Below are 23805 nucleotides of genomic sequence, written 5' to 3' on the forward strand. Positions count from 1 at the left end.
CAGCTGCATGCTCCATCCCTATCCAGCTGGGACGTGAGGCAACATGGGCTTAGAGGAGGCGAGTCAGCTCCAGGTTCAGATGAGTGCTGAGATCCTTGTTACCTAGAAGGCAGTAGGTGCTGAGCTTCAGAGGTATTTAGGTGCTTCAATGCCACTGACTTCAATGGGAGTTAGGCACTAAAGACCTTTGAGGATCTGGGCCTAGGTTCGTTGAGTTGGGGGAAGGAAATGAAAAGGGAAAGGCTGGGATCCTTTGGACCCAGATTGATTGTTTGGACCCAAGTGTGGTGAGGCCTAAAACCATGATCAGGCACCAAAGCAACTGTAATGAAAATATGGCTACGCCATTTCACAAATAGTGCACATGCAATATACACTGCAGTATACAGCATTGCTAAAAAGACACCACTGTTGCAGCTACCTGAACGGGGATAACCAAGTTAGATTTAAGTTGTGGCTTCCCCATCATTGGATGTGTTTAAGAACAGGTTGGACAAACCCCTATCAGGGATGGTCTAGCTTGGTCCTGTCTCAGGGCAGGGGGCTGGACTTGATGACTCCTCAATGTCCCTTCCAGCCCATTTCTATGATTCTAAGTGGAATGAAAAATTGAAGATACGCGTTCTCTGACTATTCTCCAAAATGGCAAAATGTATTATAAAATCTCTCCCCATGAGTGTCTGGGAGCAGAGGGGGAAAAAGTATTGCTTCAAGCATTAAAAACATCACCTACCTCAACAGTCATAAACAGTTTACTAGCTGTTTATTTTTTATGCAGCTAGTGGAAACCTAAAAAGGCTGCTATACACTTTCCCTAAAAATAGTGTGAAAACACTTAGTTTTGGCAAATTTAGTCAGGCACTTGTTCAGAAGGTTCTTAACATATGATGCTTCACAGTGTGTATTCCATGGTTTCCAAGGAAAGAGAAGGCAGCTGTATACCATGGTCTATGACACATTATAGTATGTTGTGAGAGGAATCATCATTTTGTTCTCTTAGGAGTGAGCAGAATTTGATGATAGTCCATGAAACAGCAAAATTATCTGGATGGTTGTTTATGTTCCTCTGAATTTCTTTTGGAAAGAGACTCAAGACCTTTCTATGAAGATGCAGACTGCTGGGTTTTGTATTTCTGGTAGGCATCTAGTATTTCTGCGATGATGCTTGGATCATCCAGCGTGGTGACATCTCCCAAATCACTGGATTGGTCAGCGACGATTTTCTTCAGCACCCTTCTCATAATTTTCCCGGATCGTGTTTTAGGAAGGCGTTTCACCACCTGAGAGAAGAACAAATACACTTGCCTTAGAACTTTCATCCTAATGAGAATGTTTGAGTGAACGCAGCCTTGAAATGATCTCACTGCATATCCCCAGTGAGATTCCTGGGAACTGTTTAAGAGCTGGGCATGGTGGTCGCTGTCCAGGAAGGAGGAATATAGTGATGTTTATTTTTTTTTATTAGTTGACTGATTTTTCTCCTTTCTTTTTCCAGTTTTGGCCCCATGGGAGATGCTAGGTGCTCAGCACTTTTGAAAATCAGGCTACTTATTCAGGTGCTCAACTACAGAAGCCTACCCATAGGCACCTGTGTCTAGTAATCTTGGCCTCCACTCACATAACTCTCAACGTGGCTTACAAAAACAGGTAGGTATCATCATCCCTATTTATAGACGAGGAATCTAATGCCTGGAACAGTTCAGCCACCTGCTCAGGGTCACCTAATACTGTAAGTCAGTGGCAGAGCCAGAAATACATCTCAGGTCTTCTGATTCCAAGTCCCATGTCCTATCCACTGTAGTCCGCTACCTCCCGTGTACAGGCAAAGGTTAATGTTAACTGATAAGGTCATAGGGAAGGCCATAGCGGTGGACCTGAAGGGTTACAATTTGTCTACACTGGCAGTTGAACAACAAAACTTTTGTCTTTCAGAGGTGTTTAAAAAAAAATCCCGAAAGACAAAACTTTTGCCGGTAACAAGTGCCAGTGTGAACAGCGCTTTGTTGGCAGGGTGCAAACACTGCTCATTGGGGGTGGAAGTTTTAGGTCGGCAAGAGGGCCGACAAACAGCGGCTACACTGCACAACTTTTAGTGGCACAGCCACGTTGCTAAAAGCTGTGCAGTGTAGACATAGCCTTTGTCTGGCTTCTGTAGGATAGTTCCTTTGCACAGACAGGCCACGCAAGCCACCATACGACTGCTCTGTTTTTGGATATATATGCCGAAAACAGGCCAGTGGGTAAGAAAACCGAAGAGCATTAACTGCTAATCTGTAGGGAAAGGGAGCAGTATGATCAGCCATGGACTTTACTCTGGGAATCCGGGGAACACCTGATGGCTCTGGGAGTAAGTCTTTCGATGCCTGGGTGAGATGAGCATTAATTGGTGGTGCAAAGTACAGGATGTGTTACCTCCTCTTGGGCTATACTACAACCGTAGCTTTGCTCTTGTATGTTCCAACCTTTCCCTTAATTTTTTTTTAAAACACGGGGATATTCCAAATACCTCTGTATTCCCATCAGTGCACCCCTCATCCTGATTAACTGTACTGTGGATCTAACAGACACAGGCATATGAATGCAGCAGGGATGCTGTATTAAGATGGAGGCAGAAAATATCAGACATTTTAAGCAACTTGGCTGTTTGTACATGCTTTGAACAGGAGGGGGCCAGATCCCCCCTGTGCCAGAGCTTTGCTCAATGTGGTTTGGCGGAAGTAGAAAAGCTGGTTTGAAGCCCCCTTTGTGCGCTCCAAATTCCTAGGGTTGGTTCAGTCCTTGGCATAAGTAGAACAGCCTCAGGGCTACTCTAAATTGTACGCAGCTGCAGTGGCCCCCAGGAAGATGCTTTGCAACCAAGGATTCCCAGGTGCACTAGCACTCCAGCCATCCCCCTTTTCCTGCAGCCATGCCTTTGATATACTCCTGACACCAGAGCCTGGAGGTGTGGCGTAGGGCTGCTATGCCAGTTCTGCACTACAGAGGAATTCCTCATCTATCTGGTTAACCTGGCTTTAAGGCTGCTCTGCCAGGGAGGAACAAAGCAGCGTTACTGGGGGCAGGATCAGGCCTGTTAAGTGGGTTACAGATGAGATGTCTTGCAATGACACCTACCAGAACATGATCAGGCACAGCATACTTCGCAATCTTGGAAGCAACTATAGATCTGAGCTCTTCTTTAACACGTTCTGTATGAGCTGTGTCTTCTTTTAACACTATGAAAGCAAAGGCACCTGGAAAGGAAGTAAACAGAGGGCGTGTACTGTACATTAAATCATTGCTGGGAAAGGCATTCATTTCAGTTGGACTGCGTGCACAGGTGCTGTTTCACATGCCTGTAGCAACTGTCAGGGTGAGGGTCAACCTTGCTCATTCTGAGTAATACCTCATACTGCAGGTGCTTCCAAGAATACCAGCAGCTTATTTACACAGGAGTGGTGAGTAAGGATGTCAGAATCAGGTCCTTAACGATTAATGTGCCTTGTTCTGGAGTTCCTGGACCAGATGCTGATCTCAGTTACAATGATGGTAAATCTGGAGTAACTCCACTGAAGTCACCAAGCATAAATGACATTAGAATCCGGCCCATGGAGGTCAGGGTTTTGGATCCTGTTTCAAATTGCTTTCTTGAGAACAAACCTTTATTTTCATTTACTAAAATGGAGTAAAACACTACAGTAAAACACTATCCCCTTATAGTGGTAAGGGTTTAAGGGCTTGTCTACACAGGGACGTCCAGGAAAATTAATCCAAATTAACTAAAGATGTGAATTTGAACTGGATTAGTTAAACCAAATTAAATCCCACTGTGAACACCCTCTTTTGGAATAAAAATGGCCTTAATTTGGTTTAGTTTAATTCAATTCCAAAGTGAATTAAGCAAAACCAAGTTAAAGTAACTTTAATTTTGAATAACAGCATCCACACAGTGATTTAATGTAATTTAATTAACCTACTTCAAATTCACACCTCTAGTTGATTCAGATTAATTTTCCTAAATGTGCCTGTGTAGACAAGCTCTTAGATAATTTCTCCCTCCCCACAAGCTAGGAAATTAATGCACAGTGAAGTTCCTTCACTTAATCCTTAACTCATCTTTTTGTGTCTCAGTGTATGGGACATAAGACTCATGAGGGGAATCTGGTATCTAAGATCCCTGCACCCCATAAGCATGAGTTATGTAAGCATTGCTATTCTACTGGCCCAGAGTTGGTTTCACTTACAGGAATGCAGCTCCCATTAACTTTAAGGAAGAGTATGACTTAGGTCTGGTCCATGCTATGACCTATATCGCTATAACTATGTCACTCAGGGGTGTGAAAAATCCACACCCCTAAGCGACATAGTTATACCGACCTACCCCCAGTGTAGACAGCATTATGTCAATAGGAGAGCTTCTCTCAACAGCACAGAGTGTCTTCATTAAGGCGCTACATTAGTACAGCTGCGCTGATGCAGCATTTTAAGTGTTGACTTGCCCTTAGAACAAAAAGGGACCCAATGATGTTATGCCAGTATCTTAACAAGGGGCTCCCACAAATATTTTCCCCTTCAGTCTGTGATAAGCTCCCTGGGGCAGAGATCACAGATGAGGAAAGGAGGTAGTATCCAATTCTTTTTTAAATTAAAAAAAAAAGGCTTTCTCTGAGTTAAATAAGCAATGGTGACTGAATTCCAGCAAGAATAAGATTGGTCTGGTCCTTAGCTTTATTAGCAGGGGTAGGGAAAACTGTGAAGAGAGAGATTTGAAGGTGGCAAGATTCAGGGTCTGGTGCTTGTCAGTTCTAGAGTCCCCCACTGAAAATGCTTATCCCTATGCCTTCTGCAGGCTTTCCTCTGGAGACTTCAAACTTTAATTTCTCTGTTGATATCAGCTGTCACAGTGAGGTGCAGAGAGAAATGGCCTTTGATTAGCTAGGTTCTTCCCATTAAGGGCTTTAATTATCAAGAGCGGATCGTTGAAATGGATCCAGAAGTGGACAGGGAGTGAGAGCAGAGAACAAAGTATCAGTGTGATTTGTTGAACTAGCCAATCTCCCTTTCAAACTGCCTGCTGCTCTGTGTACTGGTTTGGCAGAAAGTTGAGGGAAAGGTTGCAAAGGAAATTAGCCATCTGTATATTTCCATTAAGGACACTATTTTACACACTTACCTTCTCCTTTGATCTCATGGGGGTAACCAATCACAGCTGTTTCAGGCACAGCCGGATGTTCATCCTTTAAAAAAAAATGTAGCAAAATATAACAGCCCCCTCTTTCAGGCCATGTTAGGTATGTCTACACTGTAATTAGACATCTGCGGCTGGCCCGTGCCAGCTGACTCAGGCTCAAGGGGCTGAGGCTAAGGGCTGTTTAATTGTGGTGTGGACATTCAGGCTTGGGTCCCCACACATCGCAGGACCCAAGCCCAAACGTCTACACCACAATTAAACAGCCCCTTAGCCCAAGCCTGAGTCAGTTGGCACATGCCAGCTGCAGGTTTTTAATTGCAGTGTAGACGTACCCGTAGTTGACAAGAGCCTATGCTAGCTCTTCTAGGAACTGTAACAAGTTGTGTGTGAAGTTCTTAATACCTTTCCCACTTTTCTGAGCCTTCTGTAAGTGCACAGTAGCAAAAGGCCAACTTCTGCATAAGAACGGCCACACTGGGTCAGACCAAAGGCCCATCAAGCCCAGTATCCTGTCTGCCAACAGTGGCCAATGCCAGGTGCCCCAGAGGGAATGAACAGAACAGGGAATCATCAAGTGATCCATCCCCTGTCACTCATTCTCAGCTTCTGGCAAAGAGAGGCAAGGGACACCGCCCCTGCCAATAGCCATTGATGGACCTATCCTCCATGAATTTACCTAGGTTTTTTTTAACCCTGTTATAGACTTGCCACATTAATGCTATGCTTAATGAAATTAACAGGAGCCATGTGTGCCTGTCTCAAAGCAGCATTTAACCCATTAGTTCTGGTTCAAAAGGGCCCTGTTTTTAAACAACTGAATAGTATTTTCTGACATCCCTTTTGGCTAATAAGAGTAAATCCAGAAAATATGCATTCTATCTATAATTGGGATTAGTCCCTATGCAGCCAACCGTTGCCAGTGACTGGAGCAGCTGCACTGCTGCAAACCCCAAGTAGAGAGGAAGCTGTGGTTCGCACTAACTGAGCCTCTCCTTGCTGGAAATGAGCCTTTCTTGCCTACACCTGCACTGATGCAGCCCCACTCACGGCTGATCCGCAAGTACAGTCAAGGCCTTGAGGTTCATTCTCCACCACTTTGCACTTTGGGTAGTTGTCTACACCAAACCAAGTGCAAAGCATCTTTCTTATATCCACTTTTCACTGGTGTAAATCTGTGCACAAGGTACAGGACAAGGCAGTGGAGAAGTGGGCCTCAATCTTCCAACCGATGGAGGAGGCACTGCCAGGCTGAATATAGATCTTTATTATTTATTATATGGCTTCATAATACTGACTTATTCTGCCCATGATTCATAGTTAACATTGACAATCTTTCTACACTGATAGAGCAGATCATGTGTACAGGTTGATAGAGCATATATTCATCGTAAACCAAAAATGGGTTATGCTATTTTAAATTTCATTAAAATATGGAAGAAATTTTTCTCTTAGCTGGGCTTCTCTGAAAAGGAACCTGCATGACAAGATAGAGTTGTAATCATATTAGGTCTTCAAAAAGCTATCATCAAAAGTTTGCACTAATGTCGCTAAGAGATTTATTTGTAGATATGATATTACAATCATTCCTGCAATGTAAAGATGATTTTGGTTTATCAAATTTCACATCTGGTTAATGTTTGCAAGTGAGGCACATAACATGCAAATAAATGCTCAGGTCAAGCTGTGTACAGAACTGCTTTGAGAGATGGTTTGTTCAGTTCTGTGCCTACCATGACCTCTCATCTAGATGATGGACCAGATCCTCAGCTGCAGTAAATTGCCTTTGCTCCATATTTAATGTTGGAGAAGGTTACAAAACATGCTCAAGTAGCCACAAAGCTGAGAAAAAAACATTAACTCCATCAAAGCTACTGGTGGGGGAAGCTAGAGGGGAGTTTTGAAGCTCCCACCATCCAAAAGTAAAACAGCAACGGTACGAAGTCACAGATGCATCTTGAAGAGATGAAATACGATTCAGATCTTATCAGTTCAAACAAAGGAACTGCATGTAGCCCTTCACTTTGATATCCTCCATAAAAACTATCTTACCCCTGAATGAGTTTCATCCATACGCCCTTCCATGGTTTACATAACAAGATTGTTTTCTTCAGCATAATTACACCCTTGTGTATTTAGTACCAAGGGTGTGTGTAGGTGAAACATACATAAGAAAGATTCAGTGGCAGCAATGTTAACCCTTACACATAAACCGATGGGCTAGATCCTCCAGTGATGTACAGTGGCATCGCTCCTATAAAGTACTTGGAACACTTCTGATTTTTACCAACTGAGGATCTGGCCGCATGCATGAAAAGCTTTTCTGGGGTATTGAAAATTACCATGGCATCTTCAATCTCTGCAGTTCCAAGCCTGTGACCGCTGATATTTATGACGTCATCCATCCGCCCTGTTATTTGATAATACCCCTCTGAGGATCTATAGGCACCATCCCCTGTGAAATAATAACCTGTAGCAACAAAGAACACCATCCCCTGTGATCAACAGCAGCTAGTATAATAATTCATTAGCAGTATTTGTGGTTATTATTTTTATTATTACTTTATACTTTTAGCCCCTTTCAATCACAGATCTCGAAGCACTTTACAGGCACCAGTTAACTGAGCCACACACCACTCCAGAGGGCAAGGTTTTGTTACACCCACTTTACAGATGGTAATAGCCACCCACTTCTAATTAGGAATTTGTATCCTGGATGAGGCACTGGGACTGGAATGCAGGAGATCTGGGCTCTATACCCAGCCCTGCCACAGCCTCCCTGCGTGACCCGAGGCAAATCACTTATTCTCTCTGTGCCTCAGTTCTCTGGTGTAAACTGAGGATAACAATCCTTCTTTTCTCCCAGTGAGTGAGTGATCTGTCTGGTCTGCTTAGGCTGTGGGCCTTAACACCACAGGAATACAAACAATAACGATAATCAAGCATTCTGACAAAATCCAATGACTCCTGCTGTCCCTCCGAAGGTGGGGTGAACGGCCCCCTCGCCAGCATCCCCCTCCCGGGGCCCCACAAGGCACTGACACACTTGGCTTCCCTTCACACACACTCCTACGGGGATCACGGTTTAAGAGCCAGGAGTTAACCCTTAAACCCCGCTTAGGTGTTAAACATACATGGGATGTCCATGACATCATGACCTGATGTCCATGATACCAGGATTTAGCTCCAGGAGAGGCCGCATGGTCCAGTGGATAGAGCACCTGAGCAGGACTCAAGACACCTGGGGCTTATCTACATGGCAAATCAATGGCCAGCCAGGGAGGGAATCTATAGCACACTAGTTTGACACATATTAACTGGCCATGTAGACAAGCCCCACATTTCATAACACCCTTGAGAGGTAAGAAAGTATAATCAGTAAAGGGGATTGATCTACTCAAGGTCACACAGTGAGGTATTGACAGAGCTGGGAAAAGAATCCAATAATCTTGAGTTCCATTCCAGTGTTCTACCTGTGAGATTGCACTGACTTCCTGATGGTTACTTTGAATTATTAAAAACAAACACACTTGTAAGATTGTTTGAACACACAACCTGTGCCTATCATAATGCACACAAACAGGTTTGTGTGGATGTCAAACACCCCAGCTTCAGTACTCTGATCAGTGGCAGAAAGACTGTCAGAGGAATCTTTTCATCTTTATCTATTAAAAGAAATACTACTTTCAAAGGAAGTGATTTTGAGGATGTGGAATTCTGACACTTGGAAACCATCTGCTGAAGAGAAAAAGATCAGCTGGTTCTGACAAATGCAGGTATTGCCGAACACATGAATTTTCTGACACGTGCTGTGAAGATGGGTTTTTTCCCCTATTCCACTACCAATCCATCGATGCTTCTCCACATTTCTTTGGGTCATTCCTGCAATCGTTTCTAGATACTGTAAGGCAGCACTGGAAACGATGGGTGAAATTAGATGGTGGTGTTTGCCAGGATGAATTAACTCCCAGCAAGACAGTGCAAGATGACCACAGAACAAAGATATTTTTGGTGGCATGATAATAAGAGGATATTTTTGGTCAGTCTTATTTTCGCAACAGAGAAAAACAACTTTCTAAGCAAAACAACTTGGTTTGTAACAAATTCATCACTCCCTAAGTCTTCATTATTATAATTGTGCTGCAACCCAGAGTCACTGCAACCTCATTGCACCAGCTGGAAGAAGACCAAATCCTCTGGCTCTACGAGTACGTCTACACTGCAGAGAAAAACCCACGGCTGGCCTGTGCCAGCCAACTCAGGCTCCTGGGGCTCAGGCTGCGGGGCTGTTTCATTGCTGGGTAGATGTCTGGGCTTGGGCTGGAGCCCAGGCTGTAGGACTGTGGGGTGGGAGAGTCCCAGAGCTTGGGCTGCAGCCTGATCCCAGACAGCTACACAGCAATGAAACAGCCCTGCAGCCTGAGCGCCAGCCACGGGTTCTTCTTTGCTGTGTAGCCAGACCTGTAAACCACTACTGCATTTAAGCAGTTTTGATTCAATCCGGTAGAGGGCAGCTGTAAAGATGCACAGTAGCCAATTCACTAGTATACAGCACTGCTGAAAACCTGCTGGGTACCGATACTGTAGTCCATCATTCTTCCCTGACACCCTCCTTACCTGGATACATTTTGAAATAAGTATCTATAAATCTCTGATGATCTCCATAGATGGTTCTTGCCAGGCCAGGCCAGGGCTGTGCAATGCATAGAGCACCAGAAACATCATTTCCTTCTATAACTCTTCCCTGTTGGTCCAAGCACAGGAAGGATCATCAGACCAGATGGGAAACATCCCAGATTAAAGGAAAGTAGCTGGTTAGTACGATCTAGCTATGTGGAGCGGATTCTGATTTTACCCCAGTTTTACATTGACTTCAAAGGTGTCACTCCTTCACATTCTGCAGATTTGCAGACTCCGTGTCTATTATTGCAATGGTTTATTCTTAATGTTTCCCACTCACATTTTGGCAGCAATTGAACATGTGGGGGGGAAATGTACCCACTAGAGGAATTACTGTGCATTGTCTGTGTCATGCTTTCATCGTTCATGTACCCAAATAACAGCATCTGATTCTATGACTAATACGCTATTCAGACAAAAGGAAAGACAGGTGACCCCTTGGAGTGCAAAGAACAATACAAGACTCACAGAATCCCACTCTTCAGCATTATGGTCCATATGCTGGATTCAAACTGGTGCCAGAGCAGAGCCCAGCTCAGTGGCAGAAGGGCTGGCACCTTCTTGATCCCAGAGCTGCCACGGCTGACTCTGTGCCCAGTACAGGCACAGGGCAGCCCTGAGTGTCCTTGCAACAGCACCACATCACCACTCTCCATCCCACCCTCCCAACTCTCACCAACATGTCCCTGGGCCACAGCCTCCTGTGGGAGGGCAGTGTCCTTCCTAAGCCACCTGACAGCCAGGCTGAGTGGACTGCTAACAGCTCCAGAACAGCTGTTGGCTAGAGAGGCCAAGGCCCCTCAGAGCAAAGATACCGCCGAGCAATGTGAAGAAAGGGCAGAGCATCAGTAACTCCCACAACCCAAACCACAGTCGTGAACTTGATTCCCTTCCTCTCCCTCACTCAGGAAGTTACTGCACCTGCCACATCACCAATTATCTGCCTGCCGCAGACAGACATTGTGAAGAGGAGTTAAGTATTATTCTTCCTATTTTATAGCTCAGGAAACTGAGGCAGAGAGGCTAAGGGTCAGGTTTTCAAAGGTATTTACTCGCCCAAGACACAGATAGGTGCCTAGCAGGATTTGTGAAGTATCCAAGCAGGCTTAGTGCCTAAGTCTTGTTATTTGAATGGGCGTTAGGTGCCTCACATGCTTAGGTGCTTTGGAAAATCCCACTAGGCATCAAAATACCTTTGAAAACCCAGTCCTAAGCAACTTGCCTAAGGCTACACAGCATGGCCCCAAGTTTTCAATCCCCTCAGCCCATGGCAAAATCCACTGCTGCCTATGGAGCACTGGCCACACAGGTCAGGCCCCAAATCAACAATACAAACTGGCCTGGAGCTCAGACGTTTTGGGTCTTCGCCCTGTGCCCAAGGTATTAGACAACACTGCCTCACCACTCGGCAATGAAAATATTCTCACTGTGGGAAAAGGGTCCGCTAACAATGGAAACATTTTGTCTAAGGTCATGTACCCAACTTTCAGAATACCTATTTCTCAGCAGTATCAATGAATGTCCACAGACAGACACGCCGAGCCTGACTCTAGTGGGCACTGCGCAGGGCACTGGTTATACGGAGATCACAGGGGGGTTCATTGGGTACAATGCACATTCAGCAAACATTTTAAGGAGAACAATTCCCTACAAAGCTGTAAGTTGGCTGTGTTCCCAGTGCACTTCACTCATGCCAGTCCCGTTGGCTCCAGCGAGACTATGCGTGAGTAAAGTTACACACCTGTATGAGTGTCTGCAGTATTGGCACTTACATTATACAATCATCACTATCACATAGGGGCCAGACCAAAAACATTACCTCGCTACTCGCCATTGGCTTTCTAACTAGAATATTTCAATCTGCATGAATATGGCTTGATTCCCTACTGTATCATTGGAACAGATGAGGCACAAAACATTTTCCTAAATGCTTTTGGCATGAAATAGGGGAATTAGCCAGACAACCCCAGGGCAGCATCTCCGGCACCTCTTTTCCTGCCTTTGCACTATTGCCCCCAGTGGCAGAGCACAGGCCCAACTCACGTTCTCATCCATCAGTGCAGGTATAATCCCAAAGAACGGTCTCATTGCCATAGCAGGAATGACGTCAGCTCCTTCCTCCGAGGGCCGGGGAGCAATGCAGATGCCGCCTGTTTCTGGAAGAACAATGGGAAAGTAAAAGAGGCTGGGACACATTGGAATGGCAGGTGAGGCTGGGTGAAAGCAAGCACCTACTTTTCTCAGCTACACAAGACCAGCAAATTACAGACACCCTCCCAGCTAAAAACACTTTGATTGTTGGAGTGAATGTGATGGTCCCAGGATATTAGAGACAAGGCAGGGGAGGTGATACCTTTTATTGGACCAACTTCTGTCGGGGAGAGAGACCAGCTTTCGAGCTTACACCGAGCTGACCTGAAAAGAGCTCTGTGCAGCTCGAAAGCTCGCCTCTCTCACCAACCGAAGTTGGTCCAATCGAAGATGTTACCTCACCCCCTTGCCTCTATAGCACTCTGAGGCAGAGATACTGCTTTACCAAACAGTACCCACAGTATACACAATACAGTTCCTCTCCATCGGCTGGGCAGATAGTGCCGTGTACAAAGTCAGGAAAGATCTGAGCTCAGAAATGATTTTGAAAATCCAAACAACAGCTGCTACATTATCATATTCTCCTTTAAACCTCTCCTTTAAACCCACGCCCACCTGTGCCATGATGCCTACAAAACACTTGTCAATGGTTAGCCACTGGTGAGCTGTGACTCCTGCTTGTCACACTGTTCATAACTGTATCATTGTTACCTGTGCGCACCCCATCTGCCACATCCACCTGTTGTAGCTCAACAAACGTCGATTGTTGGCCAGCGATCCTCTTTCTGTTGTTTGCACAGTGGCTAGTAGAGTGGGGCTCTGGTCTCTAGGTGGTGCCATAACGACAACATTGGAAGAATAATTAATATGTGCATTCCTTTCCTCTTCTCTTCTCTTTGACTTCCTTCCTGCACATTATTTTCTAAACCCTTCACCACTAAGTTTGCTCTCCTCTAAACTCTCTGCACATCTGTGTCTTTTGAACACCAGGATGCCCAAAACCATTAAGTGAAGGTTGGCTGACATATCAGTGCAAAACATCTGGATGTCTTGGCCCTCATAAGCCACACAAAAGGAGGTGTCCATCTTTATAAAGAGATGACAGTCAGAAATAATGAGGCCGAAGGAAGCAGCTGGCCTCAGGTGCAGAGGACTATCACAGTGCACTGCATCGGGGTAACTGACTCCAAGGGCTTGGTCCTGTGCTCCCTGACATCAATGGCAAAGCTCCCATTGACTTTAAAGCTGCAGGAGCAGTGGCCAAAGCCCCATGCAGGAAGGGAAGCAGTGGCCCATATACTTTGTAGGAGCAGCTGCGGCCTAGCGAGTACATTTCTAAGAAGAAGCAGCCCATTGGTTCAGCCTATGCACTCTCTTCCTAGAGTGTGATCCTAAATTAACACACGCACTCCTAGAGTTATCCAGGGAATAAATTAATTCCATGGAAATCAACAAGAGCTGACTGTAGTGAGCACTAATGTGGCACTTACACATTTTCAGATTCCTTTCTTATACATGATGCTACCTGGAAAATGCTGTTCAGCCCCATTTCCTACCCCACAAGGGATTGTAGCAGTGGGGATAGAAGCACAAAATATTAGGGGATTTATTTCCTTGTGCTGTTTTTACAGCACTTTGAGGAATTTGTATGCAAAGCGCTTTGTGAGACTAAATTACTATTATTACACAGTATTAGAATAGCCCACCCATTAGGGGCATCCTGAGATTATTTTCCATTCTGAACTGAGCCTCTTAATCATTCTTTCCTCATTTCTGCTGGGATGAATGTTAAATCAGATCAGAGATTTCAACCTTAATCAGATCTTTTATATCCTGACACTAATTCAGATGCACAAAACAGAAGCAAAGAGACTGGAATATTAGGCTTTAAAAATATATGAGCTATGTCCTTGACTGGTGTAAATCCACATTGCTCCACTGGCTTCAGTGACTACACAGACAGAGCCTATGATTTTGCCTCTAGTCTCTTCTCTATAACTAGGAGGAGAAGAAGGTATCTCTAGGTGGAACCATAAAGCTGAAGTATCACTCCACTGAAAAAAGGCCCCAGAGCTGGCTGGCTTATATATCAAATGGGAAATGCTTTGGGAAGTCTCTTCCTCAGGGACAGTGTACACATCAGAAACTTCTGTGCAATGCGACACGACTGCTGCAAGGCCTGCCAGCACTTCCCTATTTCAGAAAGCATACACCATCCTCCGCTAGCACAGATAGAATCCAGGGAGGACTGCATCTAATATTTCACAGTAATGAAGGCGACAGAGTACGAAGCTCATGCTGCATGTACAATATGTCTGTTTAGCTCCGTTGTGGTGGATGTTCTTTACAACTGAACACTAATTAAAATCACTACTGTCAAACAACATTTAAAATATAGACCATGCCACCTGCTACACAGCACAGTGACTGGCTACATAAAAGCCAGGAGAGCAGTGCAGATCCAAGGGGGAGATGCACAGCGGTAGTGGGGGGAATGGGGAAAAATCCCTGAAGAAAGTAAAAAGATAAAACAAAGGCAAGACAATGCAAAGCGTGGGAGGAAATTACAGCTTTCCACCCTGATGCACAGCAGGCAGTACCTTAGGCAGAGCCCATGCGCCAGTGTGCACTGATGGAATTAAAGGGATGTTTTTTCCACTGATCTAGTTAAACCAGTGCACATTTCTGTGTGGACACTATTAAACTCAGCAATTTAGCTTATCGTGGTAAAGAGCCAACTTCAGCTAAATTGACACAAGCCAGATTTAAACCCCAGTGTGTCCGTGCAGGGGTTTTACGGCAGTTAACTAAATTGGTCTTTAATTAAGAGAAGGCAAAGAACTCCAGAAAGAGGAACAATCCACTCCAAAGCGGCACATTGCACAAACTAAATCCATCCAAAGCCGAGAAAGTCAGGTACCGTGGTGTGTGGGGACTTTGAACGTGCACACCTTGCATTTGCTTGTCACATAGTCCAAGCTGATAATGACCTTGACAGAATCTCTCAGGAATTGTCACTCAAGTCTTTGAATACCTCTGCAATGTGTAAAGCACAAACAGACTTTTGCTTAAATATCACACATGCATGCTTCTTGTTTCACCTATTTCCTTAACTATTTCCTGTTGACAGTCACCAAAACCTCCTCTCCTCCCCCACCCATTTTGAGTGCTCCTACACTCCTCCCATAGAGTTTGTAGCACTGCAATGAAGCCAAAGCCACCGCAGTTCTATTCTGTACTGCCCAGTACATTCAGTACTTCGGAGACCAACACAGATTTTCTTGGTCTTAGAAACAAAGTGTGTTCCTTAGCTGACTCTGCAGGGGCATTAACTCTGCTCTGGGGAAGAGTAGGATGCAGTCGTGACTGAGGTACCCAATATCAGCAGGACTCCTTGGTGAGCCATGCTGCCTAGGCGGAGGATCTGCTGGGTTGGGCGCCCCTTGCCCCCTCCACTCGGAGGGGAACACCAGTTAGCAATTTCACCAGCTGAACTCACAGAGTTTCCTGGACCATCTGTGCACTTCTTGTGGGCTTTATCACAGAAGGTATGATCTGGCTCTTAAGAAAGAGGCACAAATGGAATTTCTATGCAGAAAGGCTCTTATTTAAAGCCTTACCCTCCTGTGTTCCTTATCTACTTTCTGCTTCTGTCTTTCCATTCAATAAATCTAGTAATGTAGTAAGAGGAGGCCCTAAGATATAAACCTTGGTATCAGAGGCCCAGTATGAGGCCTGAGCTAAAGTAATGGTCAAGACTTTGCTAACATAAAGCAAAGTTAAGCTGTGAGCCAGAGGCAGGCCCTGCTCACAGAAGCTGGCAAGGAAAGGGCTGATACGTATCTAAAAGGTACTGAACATTTACATACTTGCACATTCCACACAGATAATAAAGAACAGGCTGGCCCATCCCAATGACAGGGGCAAAAGGGTAAAATGATGGATAGAGTTGTTTTGATCGAACCAACATGTACAAGGTAGAAGGCGGCACCTAAATACGTAGAGGGGTTGTACCTTGCTACGTGGAAGCATACGTCAGGTGTGATGTGTAACTTGTTTGTATCTGTGTGTAAGAATGCATCCCTGGGGAGGTGCCTTTGTCCGGCCGAGGGGGCAGTGGACACTCCCGCCACTGACTGAGCCGGGTCCATTGCCAAGAGGCACTTTCTCGTAGTATGCCCGGTAGACTAAGTAATCTACGGGGAACTGCCATTGTGTCCGAGGTCGCAATAAACCTAGTCGACGTGACTTTGCATCTTACTGGACTCTGTGGTTATTGGGGGTTCTCGTCGGGTCTGCTGTGTCAGCTATCTGCAGAGCTGGGGCAGCACACAGAGGGAACTCACGCACGCAGCCGAGTGATATCAACATTGGAGAAAGCAGAGCACCACACCGGTACCACTCTGACAACAACTTGTGGAGCAACTCACAATCCATTCTTGGGTCAAACTTTACTTACAAATTAGTAGAAAAGAGTTAACAAAAAGTAGTGACCCAGAAAAGTTAACACATGATTCAATGTGAATATGTCTAGCTACCTGGCAAACACTCATAATCTTACTCCGACTGAAGTTGATGAGAGTTTTGCTGGGTTTTTTTTAATGGGAGCAGGAGCAACTCCATTAGCAGAAGCCACATACCCTTTGTGTGACAGAGAAAGAAGAATCTAAGCACTGAAATGCCCTATTAAGAGACGTGTTTCTAAGAACAGCCCTTATTTATTCTATAATATAATTTAGTGCCTCTAGAATCTTTTACAACAGTTTACCTTTGGTGTCACTCTAATTCAAAAGCTAAACAGTCTAGTCTCTATTCTACATCATTTAAAACTAGACCTGAAAATCACACCAGCTTTGAATCATATTATCACTCACAGCACAGACACCACTGCCTAATATATTAACACTAAGGCCAAGCCTCCACTACCACTTACGTCACTCAGGGCTGTGAAAATAACATCCCCGCAAGCGACATAAGTTTTGCCAGCATAAGTGGTCATGTGCACTGTGCTATGTTGGTGGGAGAGTTTCTCCTGCCGACGCAGCTACCACCACTCACTGGGGCTGGTTTAGTTATGTCGACAGGAGAGCTCTCTCCTGTCAGCATAGAGCAGCTACACAAGAGATCTTACAGAGGCATCAGTACAGCTGTGCCTGCCACTAATAGCCTAAGAGCTACCTTAATCTCCCTCTCTCTCACACACACAAATTCTCTCTCATAATCCCCCTCTCACCTTATCGACTCACCCAAATACTTTCAAATGGATTCTTAAAGTATGGTTTGCTAATTTTTATGCCTGTTCAGTTTTATTCTCTGGTGACATAACACTGCTTCCAAAGACTATGTTCCATAGAGGACAAAGGCCAATTAATAAAGTAAATTACATTGATTGTGAAAGATGAAATTGAGCTGACACTATGGTCATCAATTCACCCGCTGCATCGCCAGTGGATGGGAGGCTAGGGAAGTGGGAGGGGTCTCCTTTGGCAGAGGAGAGGGAGAGGGCCATGTGCGGCTATGTGGACTATTTCTTTAAGTCAGGCAGGAGGGGAGCTGGGGAAGGTTCAAGGCTGAAGCTGTAAGTCTTTGTGAAGCACAGAAAGGGAGCCAGAACTAAGGGTACGTCCAGACTACCCGCTGTATCGGCGGGTAGCAATCGATTTACTGGGAATCGATATATCGCATCTCGTCTAGACGTGATATATCAATCCCCGAACGCACTCCCCGTCGACTCTGGAACTCCACCAGAGCAAGCGGCAGTAGTGGAGTCGACGGAGGAGCCGTGGCCATCGATCCCGCGCCATGAGGATGGGAGGTAAGTCGGAATAAGATTCGGCGACTTCAGCTATGGTATTCCCGTAGCTGAAGTTGCGTATCTTACATCGACACCGCCCCCCCCAGTGCAGACCAGGCCTACCACTGAGTCCTTGTTCAGCGAGAGAAGGAAGTGATTCTCTCCCACCATCCCATGACGGGGAAGAACAGGAGCCTGTTGTTGGGGTATGAGCAGGCAAGGGTCTAGAGGAGGATTTACCTCAGCGAAGTCCTGCAGTAAGAACAGTCAAGATGACTGCGTTTTTCTGTAGTGACCTCAGGGTATGTCTATATTGCAATGAAATGCCTGCGGCTGGCCCATGTCAGCTGACTCAGGCTCGTGGGACTTGGGCTTGCAGGGCTGCTTAATTGGGGTACAGATGTTTGGGCTCGGGCTGGAGCCTGGGCTCTTGGACACCACAAGGGGGAGAGTCCCAGGGCCTGGGCTCCATCCCAAATGCAGACGTCTACACCTCAATTAAAACGCTCCTGGGCTTGTGGGGCTCAGGCTGAGTCAGCTGGCACGAGCCAGCCCCAAGTTTAGATATACCCTCTGGGACTAGACATAGCCAATCCAGGCAACAGATTAACAATATGGGCCTGACTGTCACTCACACTAAACCCGCCCTAAACCACTCTGGTCATGTAAAGACACCGAAGGAGCAGATTATATTTACATCCAAGTTAAGGCACCTTTCCATTGCTAGAGCACTGCAAAATGGCCTTAGGGCAGAGGTAGGCAACCTATGGCCCGCAGGCCACATCCAGCCCACGGGCCCGTCCTGCCCAGCCGGGGAAACTAGCCCCCCCTCCTCCGCAGCCTCACCTCGCCGTGCCGCCAGCGCTCTGGGCAGCGCGGCAGCGTGGCTGGCTCCGGCCGGGTGGCGCGGCTCGGGGCGGATTTACCAGTGAACACAGGGTGCACTGGCATGGGGCCCCCCAACAACAGGGGGCCCCAGGGCCAGGCACTCGGGCAGCTCAGCACCGGCACCCCCCCATCCCTCCCGCACAGGGAAGCAGGGAGGGGGAGGGCTGTACTGTGGGAGCAGGGGAGCAGGGAGGGAGGCTCACCTGCAGCCTGAGGGGAGCAGGCGGGTGGTGCAGGTGGCGGGAGCACAGGGAGTGCGGGCGGAGGACTCAGGAGGACACAGGGCGGCCGCGCTGGAGAGAAGCGGCGCTTTGAAGGGGAAACCGCTGCTCCTCTCTGGCTGCGAGGCTGCCCCTGCTCCTCCTGAGTCCTCCACCCATGTTCGCAGGGCCGCATTCTGAAAGGGGCTTTGGGGGGGAGGTGGATAGGGGGTGGGGTTCCAGGGGGCGGTTAAGGGTGGGGGTCCTGGGAGGGGGCAGTCAGGGGACCAGGAGCAGGGGGGGTGGATAGGCGTGGGAGTCCCAGGGGGCCTGTCAGGGGGCGGGGATGTGGATAGGGGGCAGGGCAGTCAGGGGACAGGGAGCAGGGGTGGTTGGATAGGCTGTGGGGTTCCGGGGGGGGCAGTTAGGGGTGGGGGGTGGTCAGGGGATGAGGAGCAGAGGGTGGTTGGATAGGGGGTGGGAGTCCCGGGGGGCCTGTCAGGGGGTGGGGGTGTAGATAGGGGGCGGGGCAGTCAGGGGACAGGGAGTGGGGGGAGTTGGATAGAGGGTGGGGTCCTGGGGGGCAGTTAGGGGTGGGGGGGTCCCGGGAGGGGGTGGTCAGGGGACGAGGAGCAGAGGGCAATTGGATAGGGGGTGGAAGTCCTGGGGGGGCTGTCAGGGGCGGGGGTGTGGACAGGGGTCTGGGCGGTCAGGGGACAAGGAGCAGGGGGGGTTGGATGGGTCAGGAGTTCTGAGAGGGGGGCAGTCAGGGGGCGGGAAGTGGGAGGGGGTCGGATAGGGGGCAGGGGCCAGGCTGTTTGGGGAGGCACAGCCTTCCCTACCTGGCCCTCCATACAGTTGGAACCCCAATGTGGCCCTCGGACCAAAAAGTTTGCCTACCCCTGCCTTAGTGTAACTGAGAGACAAGCCTCACTTCATTAAGATGGGAAGCACAAGAATCGGCCTCGCACACTGACGAATTACAGACGTGCACTCCTGCTTTCTGCGAGATGGCTCAGTGCAAAAGCCCCATTAAGCGCAACATGGCCACTCTGCAGAGCTAACTGCAAAAGAGCATAACAACTTCTCCCCATGTCCCTCCTGAAACAAAACAAAGCAATTGTAACTGTCTTTTCCTATGAACTCTAGTCATGAAACAAATACCCTTGGCTACACAGTTCTCTTTTCTAGAGGGAAACAGGACAAACAAAGACCTAGGCACAATCTGTGATTCAATCTTATAGTTTGCTGTACCTTAAGTAGTTTTTTAAAAAGTTCCGTTTCAGTTCAATTCTCAAAATAGCTACTGTGTGGTTTCCATTTCAGACAGCAGCCTTTCAGTTTCAACTGAACAATGAACATTGTTTTCTGCTTCTAGAGCTGTTCAAAACTTTCAAATGTTCAAAATTTCAATGAAAATGTTTCATGAAAAAACATTGCTGGGTTTCAGCCAGTTTAAAGAGCAGATCAAAATTTGCTGAAAACTCAAAATGTTAACAAAATGCGTTCAGGAAAAAAAATCTCCGAAAGGTGGCAAAGTTGTCACCTCTTTCTAACCATTCCATGATAATTCCCCGTGAACATGTTCTTCTTCCCCATCAGTGCTTTTTACCTGTTTGCCACCAGGTGTCAACAAGGGTGCACCGGCTGTCTCCCACTACATTGTAGAACCATTGCCAAGCTTCATGGTTAATTGGTTCTCCCACTAAATCCAAAACAGTAAAGAAAGAAGGGTGAATTCCGGTGAAAGGATTTGTATGCAGGGTGCTTTCCCTTCAATATATGTAGGCTTGGAAGAATTGGATTTTATTGGTAAATGTCAGTAGGTGTCAATATCACCAAACCATCCAAAATATTTCCATTGATAACAACTGAAATTACAGATAGGCAAAGTAAGAAAAATGCTGCTTGAGAACTTATTATAGTTTGATTTAAGAATATTTGCTTTGCATATTTCGACATGTGATTTTGACAATTTGTGTTTAACTTTTTAAATCTCAAAGTCTGTCACTGAATAATTATTGTCTAACTCCTTCCTTAATTTCCCTCAACTATGAAAAAGTAAATTGATAAAAATTGGGAAAAAATGCTTAATACCCATAATTTTGTGCAAATTTGAAAATTTAAATAGATTAAAAAAATTAAAATGCTTAAAAATAATCAATATTACCCATTGAAATTATTTAAAAAAGGAAAATCGAGTTCTGCCAAGCCTAAATCCATTGCATGCCTACTGCATGACCTCAGGCATTTCTGATCATAAATAATTTGTCTACAGCTACTAACTACTGATAGCATTTTGCTGAAACATGAGAAGCAGCTTAATGCACCTGTGTAATATGATTAGGGCCCTACCAAATTCACGGTCCATTTTGGTCAATTTCACAATGATAGGATTTAAAAAATGATCAATTTAATGGATTTCAGCTATTTGAATCTGAAATGTCAGTGCTGTAACTGTAGGGGTCCTGACCCAAAAGAGGGTTGTTGGAGGGGTTGCAAGATTATTGTAGGGGGCTCATGGTATTTCCACCCTTACTTCTATGCTGCTGCTGGCAGCAGCGCTGCCTTCAGAGCTGGGCTGCCAGAGAGCGGTGGCTGCTGACCAGGCGCCCAGCTGTCAAGGCAGAGCTGCCACCAGCAGCGGCGCAGAAGTAAGGATGGGATGGGATGGTATTGCCACCCTTACTTCTGTGTTGTTGCCTTTAGAGTTGGGCCCTCAGCCAGCAGCTGCCACTCTCTGGCCACCCAGCTCTGAAGGCAGCAGCACAGAAGGAAGGGTGGCATGGGATGGGATTGCCCCCCTTCCTTCTGCACTGCTGCTGCTGATGGGGCGCGACTTTCAGAGCTGGGCACCTGGCCTGCAACTGCTGCTCTTCAGCCACCCAGCTCCGAAGGCAGCGTAGAAGTAAGGGTGGCAATGCCACAATTCCCCCTACAATAACCTTGCGACCCCCCCGCACCTCTCTTTTGGGTTGGGACCCCCAGTTTGAGAATCTAAGGGAATGTAAGTACTAACTGAAGGTAATTTGGGGGGAATTTAGAAAATCGAAACGATGCTGATGCAAGGGCTGTCTAAGCAACCCAAGCCTTAGAATTATTACTGCTCTACGATGCCACAAGCACAATGGAATTTCTTTGGCATCTTTTTCTGGAGAATGTTATTCTCATAAAGGAATCTAGGAAATGGGGGATAATTCAAAGATATTTATTCAATTGCCCTGGCATTGGGCTCTTCATTTTTTCTACATAAATAGTAACTAAACAACTGTATGTGAAACCTGTATTTGAAAGAACATCTATTCTTAGCCATTCCAAGCCAATCCTCCACTGGTGTAAATTGGCATAGCACAACTGACTTCAACTGAGCGACACAGATTTACATCTGTTGAGAATCTGTCCCTACAATTCCCTTCATAAGACCGTTTAGTTCCTCTCACCTGATCCCAGGGTTTTTAAGGAAGATCTGTCATACTTCTTCACCCACTTATCTCCATACTTCAGCAGCAGGCGTACAGCAGTAGGTGCGCCGTAAAACTGATTAATTTTTAGCCTCTGTACAGTTTCCCAATAACGACCTGCAAAATCCCAAATATTCTTCTTTAGTCTGGTTTCGGAACAAAGCTACTGTTACAAAAGCTGCACACTGAAGTAAACACTAAGACAAAACTCTACAGCAACTATTTGCTGTATCTATAATATAATACTGATGGCACCTTTATTATGCTGGGTACATACACATTCCTGGTTTGCATAGTCACATCCTCAGAAGAAACGGAACCGGTGATAATAGGAAAGAGAATACAGCCACTATGGTAGCCAGGTCACACTTGATAGGCTCCTAAGCCGTGTACATGTGCAATTAAAACTGCGACCATCACTCCCTCACCTGGGTCAGGATACAGTGGAGTGCTTTCAAATAGGACAGAGGTGCCTCCATTACAGAGTGGTCCATATACAACATAGCTATGTCCTGTGATCCAGCCAATATCAGCCACACAACCAAAAACATCGCCTTGCTGGTAGTCAAACACATGCTGCAAAGATAAATAGTGAGGCTGTTTTCATAATGCTGAAAGAACTAATATATGCTGCACAGGATCAATTATTTCAATTCAGCCAGCGAAGAACCACTTAAGGCTTATATACAAAGTAGCATGAACAGACAGCTGAGCTGTAAACGCACAGAGGCAAGGCTGGCCTAAGGACTGGTGGCTACAATACCTCTCATACCCAAGGAGTGGGCCAATCCCGTGGTTCTTAGTCCTTAAATCAGACAAACTCCCATTGGTTTCAGTGGGAATCCGCGGGGTAAAAGTGAAGGATGTGATCCCACCCTGTGTAGGAAGTCACCTGTGCCTGCGCAGTGCCCCACCAATGCCAATGGGCTCCCCAGAGAGGCAGAGCTCACGGCAGGTTGGTCCTCAGGATTTAACCAACGTTACAGTTACAAAGTGTTCTGTTTATTTCCTGTTTAATACCGTGGGTATTAATGAAGGTATCCGCAGGAGACTCACTGACGTTCAGCTTGCCCTAGGAACTCCTCACTCCAGCCACACACTTAGAGCCTTTCACATTACATTTTAGATAAAAAACATCTGGGGCTCATTATACTTCCTCAGCCATCAAAAATGTTCTGCCTAGGAAATCTACCTTCTTGCACCAGCTGATGCATGTTACCAGAGCTGGAAAGTTACAGCTAGATTTACCTTTTAAATCAAAAAAACTGAGAGTACAACAAAAATCCAACACTCTACTCTGAAATCAAAAACAAAGGGTCATAGAATGGAGCAGCAGGAAAGATCTCATCAGTCAGCCAGTCAGTGTCCTTACCAGTGCTGGATTATTCCTACAGTACATTTTCTAGTGCTTGAAAGGCAGGACATTTAAGAGGAAAGCATCTGTGAAGGAAGCAAGACTCTCTGAATGCCTAGACCAAAGTTGGGAACCTTCTTCTTGGACTGAGAAGCAAACAGATTCGTGTG

At 46.2% G+C, this 23805-nt stretch overlaps 1 protein-coding gene across 1 annotated transcript in view; it reads right to left on the bottom strand.

The window, feature by feature from the left end:
- Nucleotides 1–713: 713 nt before the first annotated feature.
- ACSS1 (acyl-CoA synthetase short chain family member 1) overlaps nt 714–23805 on the bottom strand; it is a 73149-nt gene continuing 50057 nt past the window's right edge. The window contains exons 6-14 of the mRNA XM_045011078.1: nt 22710–22857; nt 22261–22398; nt 20433–20525; nt 11891–12003; nt 9785–9911; nt 7510–7637; nt 5153–5216; nt 3115–3233; nt 714–1280 (exon numbers count right to left, since the gene is read on the bottom strand). Coding sequence (XP_044867013.1) covers nt 1101–1280; nt 3115–3233; nt 5153–5216; nt 7510–7637; nt 9785–9911; nt 11891–12003; nt 20433–20525; nt 22261–22398; nt 22710–22857 — 1110 coding nt within the window. The 3' untranslated portion in view covers nt 714–1100. The remainder of the gene's footprint in view (nt 1281–3114; nt 3234–5152; nt 5217–7509; nt 7638–9784; nt 9912–11890; nt 12004–20432; nt 20526–22260; nt 22399–22709; nt 22858–23805) is intronic.

The sequence above is a fragment of the Mauremys mutica genome, chromosome 3 (assembly GCF_020497125.1).
Source record: "Mauremys mutica isolate MM-2020 ecotype Southern chromosome 3, ASM2049712v1, whole genome shotgun sequence".
In the NCBI taxonomy this organism is placed as follows: domain Eukaryota; kingdom Metazoa; phylum Chordata; order Testudines; family Geoemydidae; genus Mauremys; species Mauremys mutica.